This window comes from Schistocerca gregaria, chromosome X, assembly GCF_023897955.1.
Source record: "Schistocerca gregaria isolate iqSchGreg1 chromosome X, iqSchGreg1.2, whole genome shotgun sequence".
NCBI lineage: Eukaryota > Metazoa > Arthropoda > Insecta > Orthoptera > Acrididae > Schistocerca > Schistocerca gregaria.
Window position 1 is genome coordinate 487,906,077 of NC_064931.1, and position 27,231 is coordinate 487,933,307.

Here is a 27,231-nt window from a genome sequence, read left to right on the forward strand (position 1 = left end):
GTTCCCCATTACAGCGGCCATGGGGCACATGCTTCCTCTCCCAGAAATTCTCCTAATGGCCTCTCACACAACAGAACTTTTTCAAATGATTAATGGTGTTCAGGAACTGTTGTCACGACCTTTTCTTGCTCTCTCAAATAATTCAGTGACACTTTGCCCTCACCACCTGAAAGGCTGCAAGATTTTCTGCAGTTGGCCGATACTTGAACCTACACAGAGCTGCACACTTGGTCCTGATTGCAGAGCAGCATTCGGCACTCCACCAAAGGATAGGTTACCTCCTCTGTTGTTGCATGGACTGTGGAATGGATGCTGCAGCAGTGCGGTGGATCATTTTGGTAATATGATCCACCCATGACTCGACATTCACACAATGTTCAGACTGGGCCAACTGGCCATAAAATGTCCAGTCAGCTCTGCCCAGCACCCATCGTGGCAGTTTCCTTTCGGGTTCCACCCCATCTGACAGGTGAATCTAGATCGGGAAGTGATCACTTCCACGCAAGACATCAACCACTTCCCATTGAGCACTGTGAGCAAGAGCTGGAGAGCAAAGTGAGAGATCAATGGCAGAGAACGACCCAGTTGCTGTACAAAAGTGAGTGCTCTGTCCCACATTTATGCAAGTATGCACAAGATGAAAGTAAAAGAAACATATTGTCAACAGATGACACACGTGCGCTGATACAGCGACTGCTTGTAAAGTCATTGTAAGTGACAGAGGCGAGGAGAGGTAGTCGGTACTGAGGAAATTACATACGTTTCCTCTAGCTCTCTCTCCCATCTGGTCGTCCTTTTCGAGGAATAGTAGTATAGCCAAACCAATGGTTCTAAAATTTGCTGGCATCATTCATACATAACAGAAAACAACATGCCTGTGAATGCAAGGAAACCTTATTTAATGGCACCTCAGTGTCATTTATCAAAAAAAGTGCAATTTTGGGGGAGGTGGGGGAATGGGCATTGGCATAATGAATGAATGTCAAACTCCAACAGAGGTGACCACATGTATAAATATCCATAATATTTTTCCACGTCTTATTTATAAGACAGTAGCAACAAGTTATAATATACATTCAGCAACCATGAGGTTCAGACAAGAATGGCCAGTGGCTATGAAAGGCACCAAAAATCAATATTTGGAGTTACACAAGGAAAGGAATATGACCTAAATAAAGCCCGCCTAAATACTGGTCAAACCTTGCTTCAGCCACCAAAAGGATTATGACATCAACTACTGTTTTGAGAAGACTTTATGAAGCTGATATGACACAATTAACTACATGAGTGCATTCACAGCTTGCTGAAGATCTCCAGTGGACACACCAAAATGGGCACTGGATATCTGACCAATGGAGGACATTATGCTAAGCCAGAACCAAATTATTATCTGTCAAATATCTGTGAAAGGAATGATTTTAAAAGAAACTTTGCCTCTGTGGGAGGCAGTATGTCATTAGATGTCTTTCTAAATGGTACTGTGACTGTGTAGACTTGACATGAATTATGTAACATTTATTTCAGTCTAATAGGTGACTATTCCATAGTACAGGACAACAATGCTTCACCACACAGGGTTCATCTGGAGAGCAAACGTCTTCAACAGCAAGAAACATAGTGCACAGAATGGTCATCATTATGAGCATCACCTGAATCAGCTGCAATAGCCTAGGAATTATCATAGCCACCACAGTGTATTAATCATTTATGAGATTTGTGACAAGTTTGTTATTACTTCTTAAATGAAAATACACTTAAGGGGAAAAAACTGTGGCACCACAACATACAGTAATGAAATTTCTGGAGTAAATTTGTCTAGATAACATACTTAAGTGATTAACATTGCAAGATAACAGGTTAATGTAAGCATGAGATAAGCCACTGCAAATGTGAAATGCTGGTATATTAAAAAGCGGTGAAACTGCCAGAATGTTGAATACAAGCGTGCATTTTGTTGTATAGGTGCCACATGTCAGTTCCGAGGATGTACTTCCACGCCTGTTGCACTTGATTGGTCAATACAGGTATGGTTAATGCTACTTGTGGATGACACTGGAGTTGTCTGATGTCCCATATGCACTCAACTGGAGACAGAGTTGGTGTTCAAGCAGGCAAAGGCAACATGCTGACACCCTGTAGAGCATGTTGGGTTACATTAGCGGTATGTGGATGAGCGTTATCCTGCTGGAAAACATCCCTTGGAATGCTGCCCATGAATGGCAGCTCAACAGGTCATATCACCAGACTGACACACAAATTTGCAGTCAGGGTAATAACGAAATTGTACCCCAGACCATAACTCCAGTTGTAGTTCCAGTGTGTCTAACATGCAGACAGACTGGTGGCAAGTCCTCAACTAGCCTCCTCCTAACCAATACATGGCCATCACTGGCACTGAGGCAGAACCGGCTTTCATCAGAAAACACAACAGACCTCCACCCTGCCATCCAATGAACTCTCACTAGACATCACTGAAGTCCCAAATGAAGGTGGTTTGGTGCCAATGGAATTAACACTACAGGGTGTCTGGCTCGGAGCTGTCCTTGAAGTAACCAATTTGTAGCAGTCCGTTGTGTCACTGTGATGCCAACTGCTGCTCAAATTGCTGCTCCAGATGCATTAATATGCACCAGAGCCATACACTGAACATGATGGACTTCCCTCTCAGTAGTGCCATGTGGTCTCCGGATCTTGGTCTTCTTGCGATCATACATTCTCGTGGCCACCACTGCCAGCAATTGTGTACAGTGGCGACATTCTTGCCAAGTCTTTCTGTAGTATCGCAGAAAGAACATCCAACTTCTTAAAGCTCTATTAGAAGACCTTGTACAAACTCAGTGAGATGGTGATAATGGCATCTTCATAACCTTAAAGACTTTCTCGAGTCACATCAAGTCATCCAATCTCAAAGGTCATGACCATTACACCATGTATTTAAAGTAAATATGATCTTCATCTTCATAGTGGCACTACTTGTGTCACTCTCGTGTGACTGGCGTGAAATTTGAAGTGAAACAATCTTTCAGATGCAGAAACACAACAACCAATTTTCAATTATGTCGCACAACTCCTCCTCTGTGTTGCGATTCTTTTCCATCGAGCATGTCACTTAGGAATTGTTGAATAAATATTAGCACATCCTTTTTTTTATATAAATGTGTATTACGTATTCTTGTTTATGACACATTCAACGTCTCCTCACTATGGATCTATGGAATAAAATGTGTATCTAATCTACTCTAATCAGCAAATTCTCACCATGAATGGACACAAGAACACTGGAGTAGAGTCCTGTTGATGGATGAGTACCAGTTTAGCAAGTTTAGTATCCCCGCCAGTGGACATCGTTATGGGAGCAAGTGAGCTGGATTGGGTCACATGGCAAAGTAGCATGGCATGCTGCCATGGACAGCACATGTGAAGCACTATATGGGCAGGACAATTGACCCACGTGTTCACCTGTCAGCAGCTATAGGCCACGCCCATCAGTTATGCTTTTTACAACTACCTCGCGCCTGGCTTTTGCTCTGTTTCCATGTGATAAGTGTTCAGTCACTCACATTGATCATGCTTGTATTTATCTCCATGCTCGACTGTGTGTGATGTTTGGACACTCTGTTCTCCTGTAGAGTGACTCACCCATCCAATTTCATTCCCTCTTCCAGGGTTCATCTCTCCAGCTTTGTTGTTAAGCCACCATTGGATAGTATAGTTACATTTGTAGTGACAGCAAGCATTTCATGGGGTTGTCACGCCCTGTGCAGATACAAAAGCATGGAAAGATGTTCTCATTATATGTGCAGATACAGAAGTGGTGTCATAGGACATTCCTGTGTGTGTGTGTGTGTGTGTGTGTGTGTGTGTGTGTGTGTGTGTGTGTGAACACTTTGTTTTTTCCTTCTTCGTAGTGTTACTTTGTAGCCACCATGGACCTGACATTTTTGCAATGCTGGTTGGAGTAGGTGCAGCAACAAAAGTTACAGCAGGACCAGATGCAGGAACTGCTCAAACAGAATGTAGACTTGCTCCACTCTCACAACATGCTGCTAGTGGGCCAGACACCTGAAGGGAAGCCTTCTCCCCTACTGTTATTCGCCGGTTCCAATGATTCTGCAGAATGGTGGGTGAATTATCTGCGCCAGTTGGCGCTTCACTGCCAGGTAGGATTTATCTTTAATACCACTGATAAGGCCACATCATTACTGTCAAGTAGTGTGGGGTTCTACAAAATCAGGCAAAATTTGAAACCCTCCACGAAGCACGTGAAACGTAACTTTGATGAGCTCTTGTCGGCTGTTGTCACAATATTTTGGATATCAAACCCATGTGGTGGCAGTACAGTTGCAGTTAAACCAGCACCACAAGTGCCCCGGGCAATCATAAGCGACCTGGATTGCTGGCCTGCAATGTCTGTTGTGTGAGTATCAGTTCGAGTGTCCCCAATGTGTTACCTTACATCGACTTGCTAATTAGGTACATGATTGATTGGTTAGAACCTGGCACTAAAGTCTGAACTAAGGCACTGGCTAGTCAGACACCTCCTCCAGCAAAATTACACAGGTCACCAAATCACATAAACTTACTGCCTTGGAAAGGGATGTACTTTCCAACAATTGGCACGTGTGGAAGTTAGCCATGTGTGGTACACAGCCCGTGGTACACTGTAGTGTTGGCCAGGCGACTGTATCTTCTGATGAGCCACTCTTTGATGCGCCATCGATGATTTGAGCATGGTGCTATCATGGTGTTCCCTGACTTTGCCAACAGAAAGCCTGGAGGGTATACGTAAGTTGAAGAGTCATGATCCTCACTCGCAAAGTTTTTCGGATTCTAGGCATCCCTCCACATCTGAATCCACTCAATGGGCAATTTGGCGGTCCTGCCCCAATTGCCATGTGGTCCATATTACATGGGTTTGTCCGTATTTAAATGCTGTGTGTGGGATATGTTGCATCAGTTTGTCACAGTTGACAGGGCACAGGATCGCTCTCAGAGGGACCAGTGTTTTCCCTGGACTTAGAAGCTGTTTCTGAAACCCTACAAGCTTTAACCCAGTGTGTTCTGCTAACACTGGTCATGGATGACTGATCTATTGAATTTCAGCAAGATATGGGAGCAATTGTCAGCCTCTTCAGACTAGACACATACAGGCTCTGGGGCTGTCCTGCACTGCAATGGCCCAATGTCAAGTTGTGTGTTATAGCAAACAGTGTATTCCTTTGAGGAAGCAATTCTCTGTATCAGCATGCTATAAGAATGTGGAATAGCAACTTGTATAGTAAGTGGTTAATTCACTGTTGGTGCAAAATATTTTGGGGTTAAACACCACTTCTGTTTTTTGGCTTCCAGACTGACATACACTTAGCATTTCAATTGGTCACCTTTCAAGATTTGGAATCTCTACTACAGTTGCATGATAAACTGTTTGAGAATAACTTGGATTGGGCAGAAAATGTTGAGGCACTCATCATGCTTAAGCTGTCAATAACACCTAAACTTTGTTAGCCCCCAACCTATTCTCTTTGCCATGCGCAGTCAGGGTCAAGTCGCAACATTGGCAGGGCCTCAGAATTGTTTCTCCTATTTCATCAAGTCAATGGGCACTCTTTTGTTGGCGATTCAGAAACCAGATGGGTTGATGCACCTCTGCGGCATTTGTAAACGAAGAGCCAACATGCAATGTGTTGCTGACTCATGTGGTATTCCACCTCAGGAGGCATTCAAGAAGTTGTCAGGGAACCAATATTTTTCAGGCATCGATTTGCCTAACATTTACCTCCAGTTGCCATTGGACACTGGTTCTCATAGTTTCTTGGTGGTTGACAAGATCTTTGGGCTTTACCAGTTTAATCGCTTGCCTTTTGGAATTTCATCTGTGGCAGGAATTTATCAATGGTATTTGGAGCAGTTGATTTAGGACATTCCCTGTCTTGTAAATTACCTCAATGACATCTAAGTCACAGGCTCTAAACAAGAGCAGCATTTATGAAATCTTTATGCAGTTTTCCAACACTTCCTGGAGAACAGACTTCGTTGGAAGTCGGAAAAATGTAGTTTATTTCCCTACAATGCATTTTTTGGGTTATGTGCTTAGTAAAGATGGCCTCATGCCTACAAACAAGCACAACACCTGAAGGATATCCCATACTTTTTAGACCACGAACATCTGCCTTCCTCTTAACTGGCTTCACCAAACAGATGTCAGATTTTTATTATTTATGGAATGTTACAGGCTTTTCAGACCCTCGAGGAGTGTTTGTGCTCCGTTTGTGTTTTGGCTTCTTTTCTGCAGGATAAACCATTAACTCTGGCCACCAACACATCCCAGAATGGCATACTGTGATCCTCTCACATTGGAACCCAGATGGCACTGAGCAGCCTATTGCTTACCCATTGAAGACACTTTCAATGGCACAACATAATTATTCAAAGGTGGAAAAGTACACCTTGGCTATCATTTTTACATTGAACAATTTTTCCATTTTCTGGTATGGACCGAAGTTCCTACTTATCACCAACTACAAGCTGCTGGTTTTCTTATTCAACCCTCATTCCAAGCTAATGGATAGGATACCTACAGATTGCAGCGGTGGTGCTCTTTCCCAGTAATTATCACTATGACATTCATTACATGTCCACCATCCAGCATGCTAATGCGGATGCATTATCACAGTTTCCAGTGAAACCAAATCCAGAGTTCAACCGGCAGAAGGCTCTCAGTTTCACATTGGATGACACCTTGGACAAGACATTGCTTGATTTTCCTTTGACAACACAGGAGCTCATGACCATCACATCCACTGCCCCACGTTTTTGGAAATTTGTTTCAACAGTCCAGAAGGGATTGCCCAAGGACATCCCTATGGTAGTGGGGTCAGTGTGGCATACTTTTTTTGTCCTACATGGGCACCTGAAAATATTCCAATGGTTTCTCATGTTTGCCATGGAGGAGCAAAGCTGTCAAGTGGTTGTTGCTCCAGCATTGCATCCTCTAATACACCAATTGTGGTGTGCATTGTACTGGGGTATATCTCATATGAAGGCTTTGGCAGAGTGTCCCATCTACTGTCCCGCAATTGATCATGATACTGAACATCTGGTGTGGACTTATGTGGCCTGTGCACAGAACTACACTGGGTCGCAGCTCCAGTTTTTCCCTTGGTCAGTCCCAGAGCATTCTTTGGAGAGGGTGCATCTCCATTTTATAGGTTCCTTTTTGGGAAGCATGTGGTTATTGATAGTAGATGATTTGTCCAATTTCCTGGATGTTGGCAAATTGAGTTCCAAAATGTCAACAGCTACCGTTCATCCACTGCCTTTTATTATTGCTATAGAAGACTCCCCTTGGACCCTCGTATTTGATAATGGTTGGCAATTTGAGCCACACGAGTTTGAAGATTTCTGCATTTGCAACAGTATCCAGTATCTGGCTACTGACCTGTTTCACCCAGCTTCCAACTCAATGGCGGAGTGCTTCTACTGAACGCTGAAGACCCAGATGAAGTCCACGTCTGCCTTGTTCCACAATAATGCACTGTCTAGTTTTTTCATCATGTACTGGGCAACACCAGGAAATGGTTTGCAACAAAGTGAAAAGACCTCAAGGCTGGTGCCCATGTGAATGCTCCTCCAGAGTTCAGCCAAGTAGCATCTCCCAGACTGTCGTGGCCCACCGTGCTTTTCTGATGGGTATGCCACATAAGGTCTTTCGGCTACCAGGAGGGTGGCTCCCTGGTATAGTGCTGAGCCACAAGGCTCAGTATTTGTTTGTCATGGATATCAGTTTGGAGCAGCTGACCCATCATTCCAATCAGTTTCATCTGCAATCTGTTGGACCCACGGTGCCACCACCCTCTGTGCCATTTGGACGATGGGGTCGGTCATGGTGTTCTCTCAGTGGGAGGCTCCAGAGTGTGGCAGCATGCATGCCCACTGCAATCTCCACTGTCCTACTTTTGCCTGCAGAATAGGACACTGGCGACAAACACTAGTGTAATTCCAGCTGCGGAGCCCATGGAACTGGAACCAGTACCTCCTTCCCCCACTCACCCGTGGCTGTGGCCTTACCCCTAATGATGCAGATGGAATAGCCATTAAGTCAGCTTTCACAATTTTCCACCACTCCAGAGGCATCAGCATTGCTTACTTCAGGGATAGATTCAATGCCGGGGAATGTCACGCCCTCTCCAGTTTAATAGAGGTCATGGCACAAAAGGGGCTATTTTCAACCCTATGTGGCCTTAAAGGATGGCAGTATTTAGTATCCCTGCCAGCAACCATTGATATGGAATTAGATGAGTGAGTATGGGTCTCATGGCAGAATAATGTGGCACTCTGTCATGGAAGGTGTGTGCGCAAAGTATTGTATGGGCAGAACCATTGATTCTGATGTTCCCTGTCGGCAGTGATGAGCCTTACCTATCAGTTCTTACAACAATTTCAACTATCTTGGATCTGGCCTTCACTTGACCACGCACCATGCTATGTTTACGTGTGCTGGTGTTCAACAATTTATGCTAGTCGTGTTTCGTGTTTATCACCATGCTCGACCATATGTGATGTTTGGACACTCTGCTCCCCCATAGATTGACTTGCACGTCAAGTTTTGTTCCCTCTTCTGAGGTTTAGCTCCCTGGCTATTTGGTTGAGCTACCATCGACTATTACAGTTACATTTGTGCTGACAGTGACTGTTTTGCAGCATTGTCATGCCCTATGTAGATACAAAAGCACTGAAAGCTACTGTCATTATCTGGTTCATGCAGGGGTGATGTAATGGAAAAGGTGATATTTCAATCCCAGTGTTCTTGTCCAAGGCAGTGGCATGTACACTGCTACACCTGTTTTCTGGAGATACTGTAACAGTAGTAGTCTACAGGCATGACCATTCAGTACTGATATGGTGCACACATACTTGCAATATACAGACATACAGACTTAACACATCTACAGTGGCCGCCTTGCCCCCCAGACTTTGATTATACGTGGAAGAAACTGAGCTGAAGGGTTGCACCACCACCACGGGCCACTACTGACTTGCAAAGAGCATTTGTCTAGCAATGTGAGGTGTTACCACAATAAAAGTTGGATGATTCCTTCCGCAGTATCAATCTCCATCATAATGAAACAAGTCACAATGTTCCCAGGGCACCTTCTAGTGCACATATTACCAATGCATTTCATGATGTGTGGATTTCTAACATCTCTTGACACATGGGTATGAAAGTATGTTACCTCATGAGGTCCAGTTTCTTGAAATACTGGACACAGTGCGACAGTATAAAGGAAAGCCCAACTTTCTCAAATCAAGATAAAGTACAAAACTCTCAAAATGTTTTGACATATTAGGAGAATAATTAGCTATATATGTACCCAAATATCTTCTATTTTATGCTAATGTTACTTGTTAAAAAAAAAAAAACTCACCAATTTCATCAGAAGTAGGTGTTACGTAAGCATTTCTATATACAACAAAATTACTTTCTCTGAACAGATTATGTACTAAGCAAAGAAACAAATCAGCATTAAGTAGCTAAACTGGACAACTAACAAGAACAAATTTGACAGCCTGCTGGCACAATATGCGGCTGAACATAAAATGCTCAATTTCAGAGTCAGTTTCACAAGACCTGGATCCTTCCCTCCACCAACAGCTTCTTTGAACTATGCAGATGGGAGTTTATCCTCACATCTTTTGCTTCCATGACTGTCCTGGCCTCAGTCTCCCAATTCACATCCTCATGTCACCTTCAGCGGGTGCCTTTCCCCACCAGCTCTGACACTCATGCACCACATGCCTTGCCCGTGCACATACCTACCCCCCCCCCCCCCCCCCCACACACACACACCCCAAAACCTTCAGCACACAAACCTGCTGCCTCCCTCCAAACCACTATCCACCCACCCCCACCTACTTCCCACCTTTCTCCTCTACCCATCCCACCTGACACAACCCCCACCCCAACCTAGTCCACTTGCCAGACTGCAGCACTGGCATTGTGCATCCAGCCAGTGGCATGTAAAAGCATTGGCGCACACACACCATCAGTAATGCACAACATTCATTTATTAGTAGCAAAGATGATAGCCTTTATTCTTTCAACTTAGAGAGTGAGATGCCTGATGTATTACAACTACAGAACTTATTCTTTGCAAGACTGCAGACCAGATCTTTCGGATTTAAGTCTGTTCAGTAAGGCAGAAGTAGGTAGGGGACAACTTTCCTGCAAAATTTTGCCAGTGGAAAAAAACAGCAGTGATTAAAATTTATTTTGTATTTGTGGGAATCCACAGTCACCAGATGTTTAACAAACATAAATGTGGTCTGTTGTACGGTATAATGTGATTTTTATTCATTACAACCTACTATGGAATAGGTTCATGTTTGTTAAACAGCAGTGGGTTTGCTCCTTCAGTATAATGGCTTTCCTTGCCTCTATGTATCTTTAATTTTTTCTCTCTCTATTTCTACATGATAATCTGTTTTCCTGTTATAGCAATTGAGAAGTGAACAAAAAATGAAACTGTGCATTCATAACAATGAAATGTTGACCAGCACTATTGTTAGCCAACACTCTTCGACACCGTCACTTTGCAATATTCACAGTGCAGTTCTTATGAATCCACAAATAGTCTGAATGAATCACTGGCCACTTTAATTCTAATATGTTAAGTTTTCATAAAAAGTCTACTTGAGAATGGTCTTTCGGCTGGTAAATTCTCCCATCTGCACATAATGACTTAGTTACTGTGGAAACTTTTAGAAGCAAATCGCGTAGATGAAACAGCTTTTTCTCAGTCCTGTGGGAAAAAAAAAAAAGCTGTGAGTTTTTGCAAATGTGGTATTTTGTATTGCAAAAATACATTTACCTATATCATCACTGAAATATTTATTGTGTGCAGTTTACTTATTCTACTTTACAGCAAATACTTGAATGCTGCGCCACTCAGTGTCGCGTCCCACCTTCCGTAATTTGCACACCACTGACTTCCTTCAATTTTGTTTATCAACATTTGCTTGCACCTTCTGTTGCCTTCTCTGCTGGCACTATCACCAATACCTCATTCTCATTGTCATTAATGAATGAAGTTAACAGAAAGCTGTCATGGCTTCCCACGAAGCTGTTTACCAAAATCAAAATTTATGCTCACACTGCAAGATAACAAGTGCTACTTTGAATTGGAATGCGATTGTATTTCATCACATGACCAAGTTAATTCTTGCAACATCCAAATGTCCACTTTGCCTTGCCGAGTAACACAAACCACATAAATACATCATATATGGTGAAAATAAGTCACTCACTCTAAAATCATCCATTAATCCGAGTAATTTTGCTGTCCTCTTGTAACTATCCTTCGTGTAATATGGTATTCGTACTGGTCCATCATGTACTATGGGCCCATTCTTTAGTTCTTGATAAGTTACAACTGGGCTGCCATACACTTCCTTTACAAACTGGACATCATAATTATCCTGTAAAAAATATTAATATATGGAAGTGCCTCACAATATAGCCATACAAAAATAACAAAGTAATATAACCACCAGAAACGTGAAACTTATAATACAATGTATTTTAGTGCGACAAAACAGTTATTAAACTTCCTAAAACGACATGTGTAATCAGAGGAGAACACCATAAGGGGATGCAGAGAGCACCATAATCTTTGGCTTTCAAGACTCAAAAGAACAGACAGCTGTTGACTCAGAGATAACAAGTAAATAAATACCAAATAATTTATTTTGATTTTTATTTAACTTTACCAAAGCAACAACAGAAACTGTGGGAACAGAAAATGAACACATGAAGTATTACTGAGTAAAGGCAGGTTTTAAATACCTGCTTAAAAGTAGCACCCAATACAATGCAGAGGTACTCTTCTCACCAAACAAAATATCGAAATCATCTTTGCACTCTCTCTCTCTCTCTCTCTCTCTCTCTCTCTCTCTCTCTCTCTCTCCCCCCCCCCTCTCCCTCCTACTCCTCACCTCCTTTCTCCCTTCACCCACTCCACTCAACACAACCACTCCACCTCAACTTTTTGGTGAATTATTCAGAGAGAATTGCTATTCCTTGCATTATTTATATGTAACCTAGGACAACTGATTACCATAATATTTGTTTTTGCAAACTATGGACCAAAACTTAAAAAAAAAATTTCTCATTACTCTAAAAAAAGACATCCATTGTTCTGAATCCATAGAAAGAACCGACGTTCATTTTCCTTTGATTGCTTATATCCTGAGGAATCAATCATAACCTCTATGAACTCCATTCTTGTCACATCCTTCATGAACTACTCCACTGCTCAGGAGTTTTATCTTTCAGATCAGTAATTTCATACAGTTACATTAAGATTTTCTTGAAAATTGAAATTCTTCTAAGCTTATACTTTTAGAATGAAAAGTGAAACTTTCAAGACATGAAGTGCTTCTGGTTGATGAGGGCTTATGCTTTATGAAATGTTAAAGGTAAATTATGCCACTCTGTCCTATACACGTTTCATGTTGTTTTCAGTGCATACATCAATGTAATTGTGAGAAAATATGTTCTTTAGCTCAATGTACAAATCAACGTATTAACTCAAGAAGGGTTTACTAATGTTTTCTACAAGGTAAGGACAAGAGGAGAAGATTAGTCAGTTGCAATGTACAAGAGCTTTAATATTGTTTTGAAGTGACAGAAAGCACTCATATGTTTGGCAGAAGGTTGAACCACAATCAAGACAACCCTCATGATGCTATGGCAAAGATTGGCAGATCTTTCTCACATGACATATTGAGGTGCGACAAACTGACAGATCTCTGTACACAATATACACACTTTTTTTTTATAACATACAGAAATCGAGGAGCTCCATATGCCAAGGTTGCTCAGACTGTTCTACTAGCTGGCTTGTGTGCAATAAATAAATGCCCAATTAATTCCATAAGGAATATACAAAGTACCCTGGGGAATTTTAAGTGTCAGTTAGCAAAAAGAAATGAAACCAGTAAGCAGGGTCCAACAATATGATGACTGACTGTCACACCACCTTCTGAATTGCAACAGTCTACAGAATTGCTCTAGGAAACTTTTAGTTATTTATGAAACATCTAGATGCACCATTGAGCTACCTGTCAGACAAGAAGAAACAGTTAATAGTTTGTGAAGATTTCAATGTAGATTTCTTTAAAAGATACATACAGGAATGATGAACTAGAATCATTATTTGGGTGTTTCAATTTCATTTCCGTAGTCAATTTTCCAACTCATATGCAGCAAGATAGCTGGACACTGATTGTTACCATTTTTATATGCAGTGGTCAGGCAGAAACGATTAATGTGTACCCAATTGTTAATAGACTATCTGATCATGATGCACAATTGATGGAAATAAACAATATGAGACCTTATAGCCCTGAGGCAGGTTCATACAAAGCACGGAGGCTTATTAATGAAAACACGATGCAATATTTTAAAAGTATGTTAAAACAAGTGGTACAGGATAAGGTGTACACAGAAAGAGACTTATTCAATAGTAAATGTGTGTCAACAGTTGAAAGCTGCTTTCCTAAAAAGTTATCCCGAAGATCCATAAAAACAAAACACAAAAACAAAATAAAAAGAAAAAAAGACAGCAGTAGTTCACTAAGGGAATTTAAATCTCATTTAAGAGGAAAAGGGAAATTTATATAAAGGCTAGAGTATGTCAACATCTGGTATTATTTGCATACTACATAAAAATACTGTAGTATTTTAAGGAAGATCATTAAAATGTCCAGATGTATCCACATCCTGACAGAAATAAATAAACCAGATAATAAGATTAAAACTATATGGGATACTGTGAAACAGGAGAATGAACAGCCTATCAGTGTACAAGATACCATAACAATTAAAGTAAATGACAATGTTGTGACAAAATTCAAAAGCTGCAAGTATTTTTAACAACCACTTCCTATATGTAGCAGCAAAAATAGAATTAAATGGTTCAGCTGAAGAAGCAATAGAATATATTAATGTCAGTCCACAAAACTTTAAGCAACTATTCATTGCACCAACATTCCTCAATGAAATTAATAGAATTACAAAAATTCTAAAAACGAAAGCTCACATGTTGATGATGGACTTTCAAACATAATTATGAAAATGTGTTTCAACTTAATAAGTAATGTCCTTAGTGATATATGTAATGCATCACTGGCACAGGGAATTTTTCCAGACACATCAAAATACGCAACTGTTAAACCTCTTCATAGGGAAGATAGTACAGCAAACTTAGATTATTATTCTCCAGTTTACTTACTAACAGCCGTGTGGTCTTAGGCGCCTTCTTATGGTCCATGCCCCCCCCCCCCCCCTTTGGAGGTTTGAGTCCTCCCTCGGGCATGTGTTGTCCATAGCGTAAGTTAGTTTAAGTTGGAATAAGTAGTGCCTAGGCTTAGGGACCGATGACATCTGCAGTTTGGTCCAATAAGACCTTACCACCAATTTCCAATTTCCTTACTAACATCTTTTTTCCAAAAAAATCAAAAAAGTAATGAACTTGAGAGTAGTCTCATACTTAAGTATAAACAATTTACTTAGCATATTACAGTTTGGATTCCAGAAGGGTTTCTCAACTGAGAATACTATTTATACATTCACTCATTAAACAGTACAAGCCTTAAGTAACAAAATATCCCCATTTGGTATTTTTTGTACTCTTTCCAACGAATTTACTCTCTGGGAAAAACTGAAGTTTTACAGAATTGATGGTTTTATGCACAGTTGGCTGAATCACAATTAACAAATAAAACAAAAATAAAGCTGAATAATTAAAAAAATGTTGGAAGAGGAGAAAATTTTTATGACCAGGGAGAAATCAAAGGAATTCCCAAAGTGCTCAATTTTGGGTACATTCCCATTCTTTACATGTGTGAAACACCTTCCACTTAACATTCATCAGATGGAATAGGTACTTTTTGCAGATGATACTAGTGGTATAATAAATCACATTAGAGAGAAAGCATCATAAGACATTGTTAATGATGTTTCCCAAAAAATTATTAACTGGTTCTTTGAACGTGGACTTTCCCTAACTTTCAAAAGAACACACTATATTCAGTTCTGTACAACAAGTTGCCATACAACAATTGATGTAGCACATGAATAGGAGTCAGTAAATCACGAAGAGTGCTCCCAAATTTTTGGGTGTACATACTGATGAAAACTGTAAGTGAAAGAAGCATATTACTGAGCTTCTCAAACAATAAGTTCAGCTACTTTTGCTCTTTGTATAACTGCTAGCCTCAGAAAGAAACAAATTAAGCTCCTGAAATATTTTTGCATATTTCCACTCAATAGTGTATTATGGAATAATTTTCTGGTATAAGTCACCACTCAGTACGAAAGTACTGATTGCACAAAAGCGAGCAATAAGACTAATTTGTGGTGTTTACCCATGGATGTCGTGTAGACACCTCTACAAGGAGTTAGGCATTTTAACTCCGCCATCACAATACATATATTTACTAATGAAATGTGTCATAAATAATCCATTACAATTTGACAAGATCAGTGATATCCATACCTACAGCACTAGAGGGAAAAATGACGTTTATAATTCAACATCAACGCTATGTGAGGCTCAGAAAGGAGTTCAATGTGCAGAATAAAAACTTTTTATCATTTGCCCAATACCATAAAATGTCTAACAGGTAGCAAAGCAAATTTTAAATCTAAGTAAACATCATTTCTGCTGGACATCTATTCCACTGTTCCACCAATGATTTTCTATTTAAAAACTGGTAGTCAGAAAAGATTGGTAGGTAGGTAGGAACACACACACACACACACACACACACACACACACACACACACACACACACACACACACACACACACACACACAGAGAGAGAGAGAGAGAGAGAGAGAGAGAGAGAGAGAGAGAGAGAGAGAGAGAACCTAGTTTTTAAGTGTAGTTGCACGAGTGGGACAAAAAAAAAAAAAAAAAAAAAAAAAAAAAAAAAAAAAAAATTGTGTTCATTATCGTTAATACTAATCATGCACACATATCCTGTAAACTGACTCATTCCACATAATTTCAGTCAAAGAATCATTCAAATGGTCTATGAAACATGTAACTAACTGATTCATTTTACATGTCAGTTCAGGACAACAGCAGGTGTTTTTGAATACTGATATGCTTTTTGCAGGTTCATGTGTATATATAACTGGATTTTTTTTCAGTCATGACAGAGTCACACTCATTAGGATTTCACCATTAAATATTCTAGAGCACTATTTTCCCTAAGGAGTGAAATACGTTACCTGCAGTTTACACATTTTGTTATGCCATACAGTACATATTTTGCTAAGATCTAGCGTCAGGAAAATGGTAATATTGGTGAAATATCTTACCTTTAAGAGGTAGTTCAAATTCATCTTAGTAAAAGGCACAAACTTTTCATTAAGTTTAATGTATTTCAAATGTTTTTCATAGAAGTGGCCACTGAAAAATAGTAACACAGAAAAATAATAATATTAATTGCTCATGTTGTAAGTGTAACACTATAGCAAAACTGAATTTTCCAGGAAAAAGAAATAGAACACACTTTTGAGAAAACCCAAACAGAAGCATATAATTATGACAACATACTTGCTAACTCCAACTTTGCCAAATGTCCTCGTTCGAGATATTTCTGGCCGAATACAGGCCCTGTTTCTTCGCTGATCAGGTTGCCTGACCCAGTCATCCCAATAACTGAAAAATTAAATACCTCAAACTCCATTACAATTTCAAAACCTAAATCAAATCATAGTTATCATTTCTTAAATGTGTTTGTCTCAAATAGCTTGCAAAGATAGAGGAAAAAGAACTTACGACAGTGGCCATTTTGGAGCCAGTTCTTTCCACAGTTCTTTGGTCAACATCCATCCCAGACCTGGGAAGAAGTCTGTACGGTACAAGAGATCAGGGGCAGATTCATTTACAAGACCAGCCTTTCCATTATCATTCCAGGCTGACACACACCACAAGGTAGGATCCATGTGCAAAAGTGAGTAAGTACCCAAGAAATACTCAAAAAAATCTGGAGCAACATCAAGATCATCTGCAATACAAACTGCATATGTTAAAGTAAAAGCTATTGACAATTCTCAACGTAATTTTTCATAAAACTACATTTTCTACAAAAAACTAATACCATGTTTAACACCACTTTGCAAATGTATCCTGACACAGAAGTTATCAAGAAACTAAAATGCAAAGATAAAAAAGAACGCAAGCATCCTTATGTCTATGGAGTGTTCCTCAGACCATTCTGAAATAAAATAATGCAGAAATAATAGGGTAGTGCACTATCTTACTGTAGGTACAGACTGGCTGCAGGATTTCATAGGTGAATAAATGGACGCACATTATGAGTCTGTAGGCTCCTTCGCCATTCACCAATAGGAGACTATGACATTTATCAAAGGTCCGTAAATCATCTCGTGTAAACATCCTCCACATGAGAATACTTTCATCCTCCGCCTGAATGGTTCTCTGTTTGCAAGCTGGGTGATTCACCTTATGTAATTTTCAACATACCCATACTCTGTGCCAATATGAAATATGAGTTATCAAAATAGTTGATTTTTCCCACGCTTGTAATATTCAATAGCAGTAGTCCTGCACACAAATACTAATTTTTGTGCTCTTTTGTATGCAGCAAGAAGGGATAAACATGTAGGACAGTGGTTTCTGTATCCCCTTGCAAGTTCTAGGTGGTATGGTTGCTCAACCACTTTTTGCTGTCCAGTGAATTGTTATTTGCTGCACTGTATCCCACCTTTCCATAATTAAAATTTGTGATAGTCAATAGCACACCATTACAAACACATTGGTGTCTATGATAGCTGATCAGGATGCAGTGGTTTACCTGAATTAGGGTACTCTGTGGTCAACTTTGACAGGGAAGCATGTGAAAAACCCCGTGACAGCATGATGCCTGAAAAGCATGAAGTAAGGAAGATTATGGGTTAACATCTTATTTGCAGTGAGGGCAGAGCAAGGACAAGGACGTGGCAGGAAACTGATCTTGTCTTTCTCGTGGAACCATGCTCAAATTTGTCTTAAATTAGAGAAATCACAATTAACCAAAACCTACATTGCCAGACTGCAATTTGATACCCATTCCTCATTAAAGGGATTCCAATGTATTAATCCTGAGCTATACCTTACTTGGTATGACCTCAGCAGTGACTACAATGTCTGACAACATCCCACTCACAAATTATACAGAACTATTTCATATGTTGCAGTGACAAAAGTTCTCTCTTACCAACACAACAGTTGTCGCAAAGTCAGTTACTTGTAACTGTAACTGGAGGAATAAATGGAAAGTTAGAATTTCTGGTATTTCTCTCCTCAAATAACCATGGCAAAATTAATGGAAAAGAAGATTGTACAGTTTCCTATCATCCAAAAATGAAGAGGAGCAAGGAGCATAAATCACACTTGCTCCCTAATTGATTGAAAAACTTTTTCCACTTATTTTTCTCTAAGGAAGTTAATCAGTAGTCACTTATAGTGATTATAAGGCCAATCTGTCCTGCTAATGCATGCGCTTAGCTCAAACATTCTTTCAGCTATCCCACTCACTTAGCTGTTGTAAGAATGAGTCCAGTTGACGTACAACATAGAATACAGTGTCTTTTTTAATGTTAACTAGTTTATCTACATGATGGAATATGAGGATCTGGTTACAAAGTGTTTTATTTATTAAAGCAAAATGCATCAACAATCCTGAGGTGCTCCTTAGAATCATAACGTACCATTACATAGGTTGTTGAGCATTTCAAAGCCTGTTATCACAATTCCTAAATTTCTAACAAACTACTTTAAAATATTACTTTGTCATAAAGTAAAAGTGAAACTGATCACATTATTAAGAAAATATTTGTGATCTGTGGCTTTCCCAGCTACATGCTTCTTCCATGGTTCTAGGTATACTGCCAGATCCAATCACCCAAAGTTCATGACATTTTGGCAGACAACCGTTCCACCCTCATCAGGTGGTGCTGATGGAATGAAATGTCTTATGCAGGCTCAAAGTATTTATACCTGCCAGTCCAGAGTTTAGGTCTCGCGGTCACCGTGCCATGCTGGGTGTGGGGCTGTGTGCGGCTGCGACAGTGGCTCCCATCCCTTGTTCATTTGGAAACCAGTGTCTTTGTTGATTAAATAATCAGTCACATGAATTACAATTGCCTCTTAGAAAATGAAGTCCCACCATTTATCAGAGGTAGCCAGGACTTTTGTTTGCTGTTAATTCATTTTATATCCATTTTAAATGTAGTATTCTGCTATTGCACACTTTTGGGCTGAAGCAAGCGGGTGTGGCACTCACATCCTATACATCGATCTTCAGTTGCATGGATCATTTGTGCAATATCTTCTCCAACGTCTTTTCCATTTTCATAGAACCTGGCACATCCCTGTTAGTCTGAGACCAAGTCATATTACTCTGTTCCTAATAAAGCTTGTGTTTTGGCTGGCGGGCAGAAAACTGGCAGACTAATGTGTAAACACCACATAATGACAGTTTTCCACCTGGCAGTCAAAACATGAGCTTTATTAGGGACAGCGAAAGATGATCTAGGTCTCAAAAAAAGGCAGAGGTGTACCAAGTTTTGTGGGAATGAGGAAAAACTTACATTGGGCAAACAATCTGCACGACTGAAGATCGACCTATAGTACACGAGTGCCACATCCATACACTACAGCCCAATAAATCTGCAATAGCAGAACACTGCACTGAACGTGGACATAAAATACATTACCATTAAATGAAAGTCCTGGCTACCATCAATCAATTTTGAGACTGTAGTTTCAAAGAGTCTGCAGATCATGGTCTCGCGGTAGCATTCTCGCTTCCCGAGCATGTGGTCCTGGGTTCGATTCACAGTGTGGTCAGGGATTTTCACCTGCCCCGAGATGGCTGGGTGGTGTTGTGTTATCTTCATCATCATCATTCATCCCCATTATGGTTGGAGGAAGGCAACAGCAAACCACGTCCATTAGGACCTTGCCTAGTATGGGGGTGTGGGTCTCCTACATCGTTCTACTATGCTCTGTCATTAAGCATGGGACTTCATTTCCATTTTTCCATTTTCAAAGAGGCAATTGAAACTATAATCACTGACAATTTAATCAGCAGGGACATGGAGCTAATACTAAGCACCATGAAAGCAAAAAGTGACACCTGGACACAAGATGCACAGAGATGGTGCGTGGAAGGCAACTGACGCTCTCCCCTCCACCATCGTAGCTGCATGCACCCACCACAATCAGGGTCAGCAGGGCCTGACTTCTGGACCAGCAGGTATAAATACCGCAAGCTTGCAGAAGACATTTCATTCCATCACCACCACCCGATGGTGGAAGGACATTGTCTGCCAAATTATCATTGACTTTCGACAGTTGGATTTGGCAGTACACCCAAGAACCATGGAAGCAAGAAAATAAGTGCCATGCCATATTACTGCACAATGGTTTTTTTATTGTGTTCTATGTCCTTACAGTGCAAGAAGTTTCATCAAAATGAATCAGTGTGTGTGTGCGCGTGTACGCACAAGATTCGTACTCTTGGATGTCAACGACTGTTAATAAAACATATCTGCTAATACCCAATTTGCAGTGTAAGTAACATTGCTTTTGTGTCAGATGTTGTGCCTGACATTTTCTGGTAATGCTAGAAAACATCTGCAGTGAACAGATCTTCCACTGTCACAGAGTCTACTACTATTTATGAAACTTGCAAGGTGTGAAGACAAAGTTCAGGGTAAAAAGAAAAACAAACAGTTCCATAGTAATGAAACCATTTCAAGTTAATATACTTTCAATGCGCAGCAGAAAGTACTCATTCTGAAGAGTGGCAGCTTTGTTTTTATACTATTTTTAATGTCCCAAAACTTACATATGTATACTGTTTTCCAATTATTGAGTGATGTTCACAGCAAACATGTCAAAGAAGTACTACATAAACTGCTGCAAAGATTTTCTTCCATTGTTGTTTCCAGAGATCATACACAACAGTGTGCAAAATTTAAGGACAAAAGTAACTTTTGCATGATGCAACACTGCCAAGCTTGATGAAACATGGACCATTATACGAAGAGCTGCTGCAGTATGATACAGAAAGTAACTGAAAGAAATACACAATGAGGCAAACAGAAATAATGCTTTTACTGAGAGTAAATATTTACACTGACGTCACCAAAATTCATGATGGTCTCCTGGATATAACAAAAGGCGCAACATGGCTCCTAATAAGGCATGTGATCACCACGGATGGCAGTGCATGCTCTGCAATGTGCTTCCATACTGCCACCAAGGTTGGTAGAGAGTTCTTGTGGCAGGGCATTCCATTCCTCCGCATTAGTGCACATGGAGGTGCCACAATGCATCTCCCTGGTGCATCCCACATGTGCTCGATGGGATTTAAGTCGGGGGAACAGGCAGGTCACTCCACTCGCTAAATATCCCCTTGCTCCAAGAACTACTCCACCCGTGCTGTTCAATGCGGGTAAGTAATACTGCATCTACCCTGAAGCACCAAAGAAACTGGAATAGGCATGCATATTCAAATACAGTGGTATGTATACAGGCAGAATACGGCACTGCACTGACAATGCCTATATAAGACAACAAGTGTCTGGCACAGTTGTTATATTGGTTACTGCTGCTAAAATGGTAGGTTATCAAGATTTAAGTGAGCCAGCACACAAGCAATGGGACACAGCACCTCGGAGGTAGTGATGAAGTGAGGATTTTCGTGTACAATCCTTTCTTGAGTGTACTGTGAATATCAGGAATCCAGTAAAACATCAAATCTCTGACACTGTTGCAGCTGGAAAAAGATCCTGCAAGAATGGGAGCAATGACGACTGAAAAGAATAGTTCAACGTCACAGAAGTGCAATCCTTACACAAATTGCTGTGGATTTCAATGCTGGGTCATCAACAAGTGTCAGCGTGCGAACCATTCAACAAAACATCATCCATATGGGCTTCCGAAGCTGAAGGCCCACTCATGTCCCCTTGATGACTGCATGACACAAAACTTTGCCTCTCGCCTGGACTCGTCAGCATCGACATTGGACTATTGATCACTGGAAATGAGTTTCCTGGTCGTATGACTCTCGTTTCAAATTGTATCAAGTGGATGGACATGTATGGGTATGGAGACAACTTCATTAATCCATGGATCCTGCATGTCAGCAGGGGAATGTTCAAGCTGGTGGAAGCTCTGTAATAGTGTGGGGTGTGCGCAATTTGGAGTGATATGTGATCCCTGATAGGTCTAGATATGACTCTGACAGGTGACACATACACAAGTATCCTGTATGATCACCTGCATTAATTCACGTCCATTGCGCATTCCAACAGACTTGATAAACTCCAGCAGGACAATGCGACACCCGACACATCCAGAATTTCTACAGAGTGGCTCCAGGAACACACTTCCGAGTTTAAACCCTTCTGCTGTTGACCAAACTCCCCAGACATGAACATTATTGAGCGTATCTGGGATGCCTTGCAACATGCTGTTCAGAATAGATCTCAACCCCTTGTACTCTTACGGATTTATGGACAGCCCTGCAGGATCCATGGTGTCAGTTCCCTCCAGCACTACTTCAGACATTAGTTGAGTCCATGCCACACCGTGTTGCAGTACTTCTGCATGCTCGTAGAGTCCCTACATGATATTAAGCACATGTACCAGTTTCTTTGGCTCTTTGGTGTATATAAATGAACTCAGGGTCAAATACTCTACTGAAAAGACTCATATGGGAAAGGAGTACAGTGTCACAATCACATTGACTGTTGAGTGGACCATGTTCAAATATTTAAATGTCAGCATGTCCATACAACATTATTCCTCCACACACCCTAACACTTTGGCCACTAAAACCATCTTGTTCGACAACATTCTTGGGTGCACTGCACGTTCCCACCTCTTGCCATATGAAGGTACACCAAGATTCACTATCCGGGCTTAATCTACTCTTATCTGAGATGAAGATGTGACTACTCCTCATTGGTCTAGTCTCTATTCTCCTGGCATCATTCAAACAGTGCTGCTGATGTACGGGTATAATTGAACACTATGATACTGGTTGTCAGGCACAGATATCACCCCCCATGCAGTCACTATGTCACTGTGGAGCATGAGATTGCATGACCTGCAGCCTTATTAAATGTGTTTCCAATTGCATCCACTGTTTGTGCCTGCTGCACTATGTAGCAGTCGTCTGCTGCTGTAGTTGACCATGCATGTGAAACAATGCTGAAACCAATACCAAATTCCTGTCTACACACATTACACTTTATCCTTCTTCCAGTTTTCCAATAATACTTCCCCATGTGAAGGTATCCAAACGTTGTTGCAAGGCCATGTGAGGAACACCACAACAGTGCACTGTGACTGCTTGCTGACTGACAAATACTGCCTTTTCCTGCTCCTTCTACTGCCCCATATTGTGGGGCCACTCCCGTATGGCACTATAGTCACTGCAAGCCAAGTGTAATCCAGCTTTCTGTGCACAAATTGGGTACCTCTGGCAACAAACTCCTCTACTTTCAATCTTTTCCACAGAGTAATTAATATGTTATGGTACTTTATCGATCCCATCCTTCAGTTTTACAGAGCATTGTGTTATTGTTCGACTGTTATAAGAGGCATTCAAATGAATATAAGATGATGGATAAAAAGTAAGTAAACTGTTTATTATTTCAAAAGTAATTGCCATATCTGTTAATACATCTGCTCCACTGTGAGACAAGATGGTCAATTCCTTCATGGAAAAATGTTTGCGGTTGCCTATGGAGCCATGATTGTACCCAGGGGTGGCAGGTTTGTCAAATTTGTGGGCCTGCCCAAGTGGTGCCAAGTTGGTATAGAGTACACTGCAGAAGTTTGGCTGGGAAGCCCTTACACATTCTCCATACAGTCCTGTCTCTCCCCATGCAGTTTCCACACTTTTGGAGCCCCAAGAAGACATTCATGGCAGTCTATTTGCTTCAGATGTTGATTCATTATAATTGTCACCCAAATACAGTGATTTTCACAGAATTAAGTATTTTGTTATGTTGACGACGTATTTTATATTTTTAGCTTTTGGTTAAACTATGTAGCAACGAGACTAATATTTGTTAGACAACACAAACACCTGCGTATTCCTTGAGGAATAAGTTTTCTCTCAACAAACTTTTGCCATGCCTATGTGACCCAAGCTGCCTGCCTTTCAGAACCAAGACAGTTCTGTCCAGTTAAAGCCACTAACAAGAGATGCCTTCAGCCATCCTGGAGCATGGGGAGGAGGGAATAATGTTTGGTCATTGGAGAGTTCTGGAGAGCAAAACACAGTCACTGGATTCTCTTGTAATCCAGACCTTGACTAGAGCAGAAATCTCTCTTGGGAGACAGAGCCTCTGGCTCTGCACTCTGTGAACTGCCACCTCTCCCTCTTCCTATTCCAATAATCAGGCCCCAATCTGAGACTGGCAGCCACCCTGTAACTTCCACTCCCCAGGATGAGCCCTCTCTGTATACCAACATTTTGAATAAATCCGAATATTTCTAAGTAGCTCTTTTACTTTTATACACCTTTCCAATACTGACATCAACCCCACTCCACATCCTATGCAAATGCAAACATAATGACATCAATCATGTCAACCAGCATGGATTTTGAAAACCTCGATCAGGTGAAACCCAACTCGCACTTTGGTCACATGAATTCTTGAAAGCCATGGATCAATGCAGTCAAGTAGATGCAGTATTTCTCCATTTCTGAAAATCTATTGACTTGGTAACACAGCTATACTTATTATAAAACACACGATTGTGTGGGGTATCAAACTAAATCTGTGATTGGACTGAAGATTTCTTGGTAGGGAGAACAGAGCATGTTAACATGGATGGTGATTCACTGACTAACTAACGCGTGTATGCCAGGGAAGTACATTGAGATCCTCGCTGTTCCTGTTGTAGATTAATGACCTTGTGGACAATATTAATAGTAACCTCAGACTTTTCACAGATTATTCATTTATCTACAATGAAGTAGTGTTTGAAAAAAGTCTCACAAATATTCAGTAGGATCTAGTAAGATTTCAAAGAGATGCAATGACTAGCAACTTTCTTTAAACATCCATAAGTGTAAAACTGTGCACTTCACAACTGAAAAAATGTAGTGTCCTTTGACTACAGTATTAATGAATAACAACTGGATTCTGATTGTAGGTGTACAAAAAGAGCTACCACATAGGCTCATGAGGCCATTGTGGTCTAGTGGGTAGCCGGCATGGTAGCTCAGCGAGTTCGGTCAGAGAGTTTAGCTAGTAATAATAAACTGAGTGAACGGATCAATGAACAACATGAACTAGTGTCATCGGACATCTGCCACGAACAAATTCAATGAACAATATAGACTAAATAAGATAAAAAAGGGTTGAACACTAGACTCTACCTCTGGAGGTCCCAGGTTCAATACCAGATAAAAGCAATTAATTTTCCTCATTCCAGTCTCTCCAGGACAACCTCAGGTCCACTCAGCCTGCCATTACATGAGTACTGCAGATTTTTCTTGGGAGTAAAAGACGGTCTCGGCAATGGGCCTGGGCCCCCCTTACATTACATTAACTTTTATCGTTTTCCATGGATCCCTTGGAGAGAAGTCTCTGCAGATGGAAAGAGTCAAAGGTTTTTTTCTTTTTTTCCCTCAGATATATGGATTCTGTTCAATTCTAATGCAGACAGAGTTATGAGCTACAATCATTGTGAAGATATTCATCGATGGAGTAGAAGGAGTTGGCCAACAGGAAGTTCTTTAATTCACTCTGAAACCAATCTTTATCACTTACAAGACCTTTGATATGCTCTGATAAGTTATTGAATATATGAGTACCCATGTATTTGTCTCGTTTTTGTACTAATGTTAAGCTTTTATAGTCCTTATACAGATTGTTTTTGGATCTGGTGTTATAATCATGTTTTTCATTTTTTGTTGTAAAAAAAGATATGATGGAAATGACAAAGGATGTCAATGAGTATATGTTCTGAGAAGTAGTAGTTAGAGTACCAAGTTTTCTAACGAGGTCTCTGCATGATGATCTAGGACTGACACCAAATGTAATTCTAATGACTCGTTTCTGAATTTTGAAAATGTTCTCTTTGTGAGACGAGTTTCCCCAAAAAATGATTCCATAACTCATTAGTGAAAGGAAGTATGCTGAATAAAATAACTTCTTCATTTTTAAATCATCTATTTGTGCTATCATGCGTACTGTAAATGTTGCTGAACTATGGCATTTCATTAAGTCTAGAGTGTGAGATATCCAATTTATGTTGTGGTCAATTTGTAGCCCTAAAAATTTGACACTGTCTACAGCTTTAATTTCATTGTTTGAATACATTATACTTATAGGGCCAGGTATTCTTTGTGAGGTACTAAACTGTATGTACTGGGTCTTGTCAAAATTCAGTGACAATTCATTTGCTATGAAACACCCATTGATACAGATATTTCGTTAGCTGATTGCTCAGTGAGATCACAGGTACTGGTTTTTTTTTTTTTTTTTTATACCAATACTTGTAGCCTCTGCAAATACGACAAAATTTGCATTTTGTAACATTGCGTATGGAGGGTCATTAATATATAATAGGAACAACATGGGACCTAGAGTAGAGCCGGGGGGGGGGGGGGGGGGGGGGAGGGGCACCCCTTGTCTGATAGTTTCATATTTTGAATGACTGTCATTATGTGGTAAGCCTGACACACCCACACACCCATGAGCCTGCTACTCTTGTTATCCCATAATATTTTAACTTTTGTATAAGGATACCATGCTTAACACAATCAAAAGCTTTAACCAGATCACAGAATATTCCAAGTGGTAATAACTTTTGATTTATTGATTCTAATATATCATCTGTAAAAGTGAGTTGACAGTCCTTTCCAAAATCCAAACTGATTGCGAATGAGAACATTTTTCTGTACTAAGTGTTTATAAAGTCTATTGTACATAACCCTTTCAAGCACTTTTGAAAATATTGCCAATAATGAAATGGGAAAGAAGTTTTCCACTGACGATTTGTCTCCTTTTTTGTGCAATGGTTTGGCAATAGCATATTTAAGCCTATTTAGAAAAGTACCACAGTGGAGGGATTCATTACATAAATAATTCAGTCTGTCACTAAGTTCTGAGGAGCAAC

General features: G+C 40.4%; 1 protein-coding gene across 4 annotated transcripts in view; it reads right to left on the reverse strand.

Moving 5' to 3' along the window:
* Positions 1-27,231, reverse strand: part of LOC126298102 (alpha-1,3-mannosyl-glycoprotein 2-beta-N-acetylglucosaminyltransferase) — an 86,893-nt gene that overhangs the window by 27,109 nt on the left and 32,553 nt on the right. For all 4 annotated transcript variants that reach the window (XM_049989421.1, XM_049989424.1, XM_049989423.1 and 1 more), the window contains exons 7-10: positions 16,852-17,080; positions 16,627-16,731; positions 16,389-16,479; positions 11,305-11,475 (exon numbers count right to left, since the gene is read on the reverse strand). In XM_049989421.1, the coding sequence (XP_049845378.1) occupies positions 11,305-11,475; positions 16,389-16,479; positions 16,627-16,731; positions 16,852-17,080 (596 nt within the window). The remainder of the gene's footprint in view (positions 1-11,304; positions 11,476-16,388; positions 16,480-16,626; positions 16,732-16,851; positions 17,081-27,231) is intronic.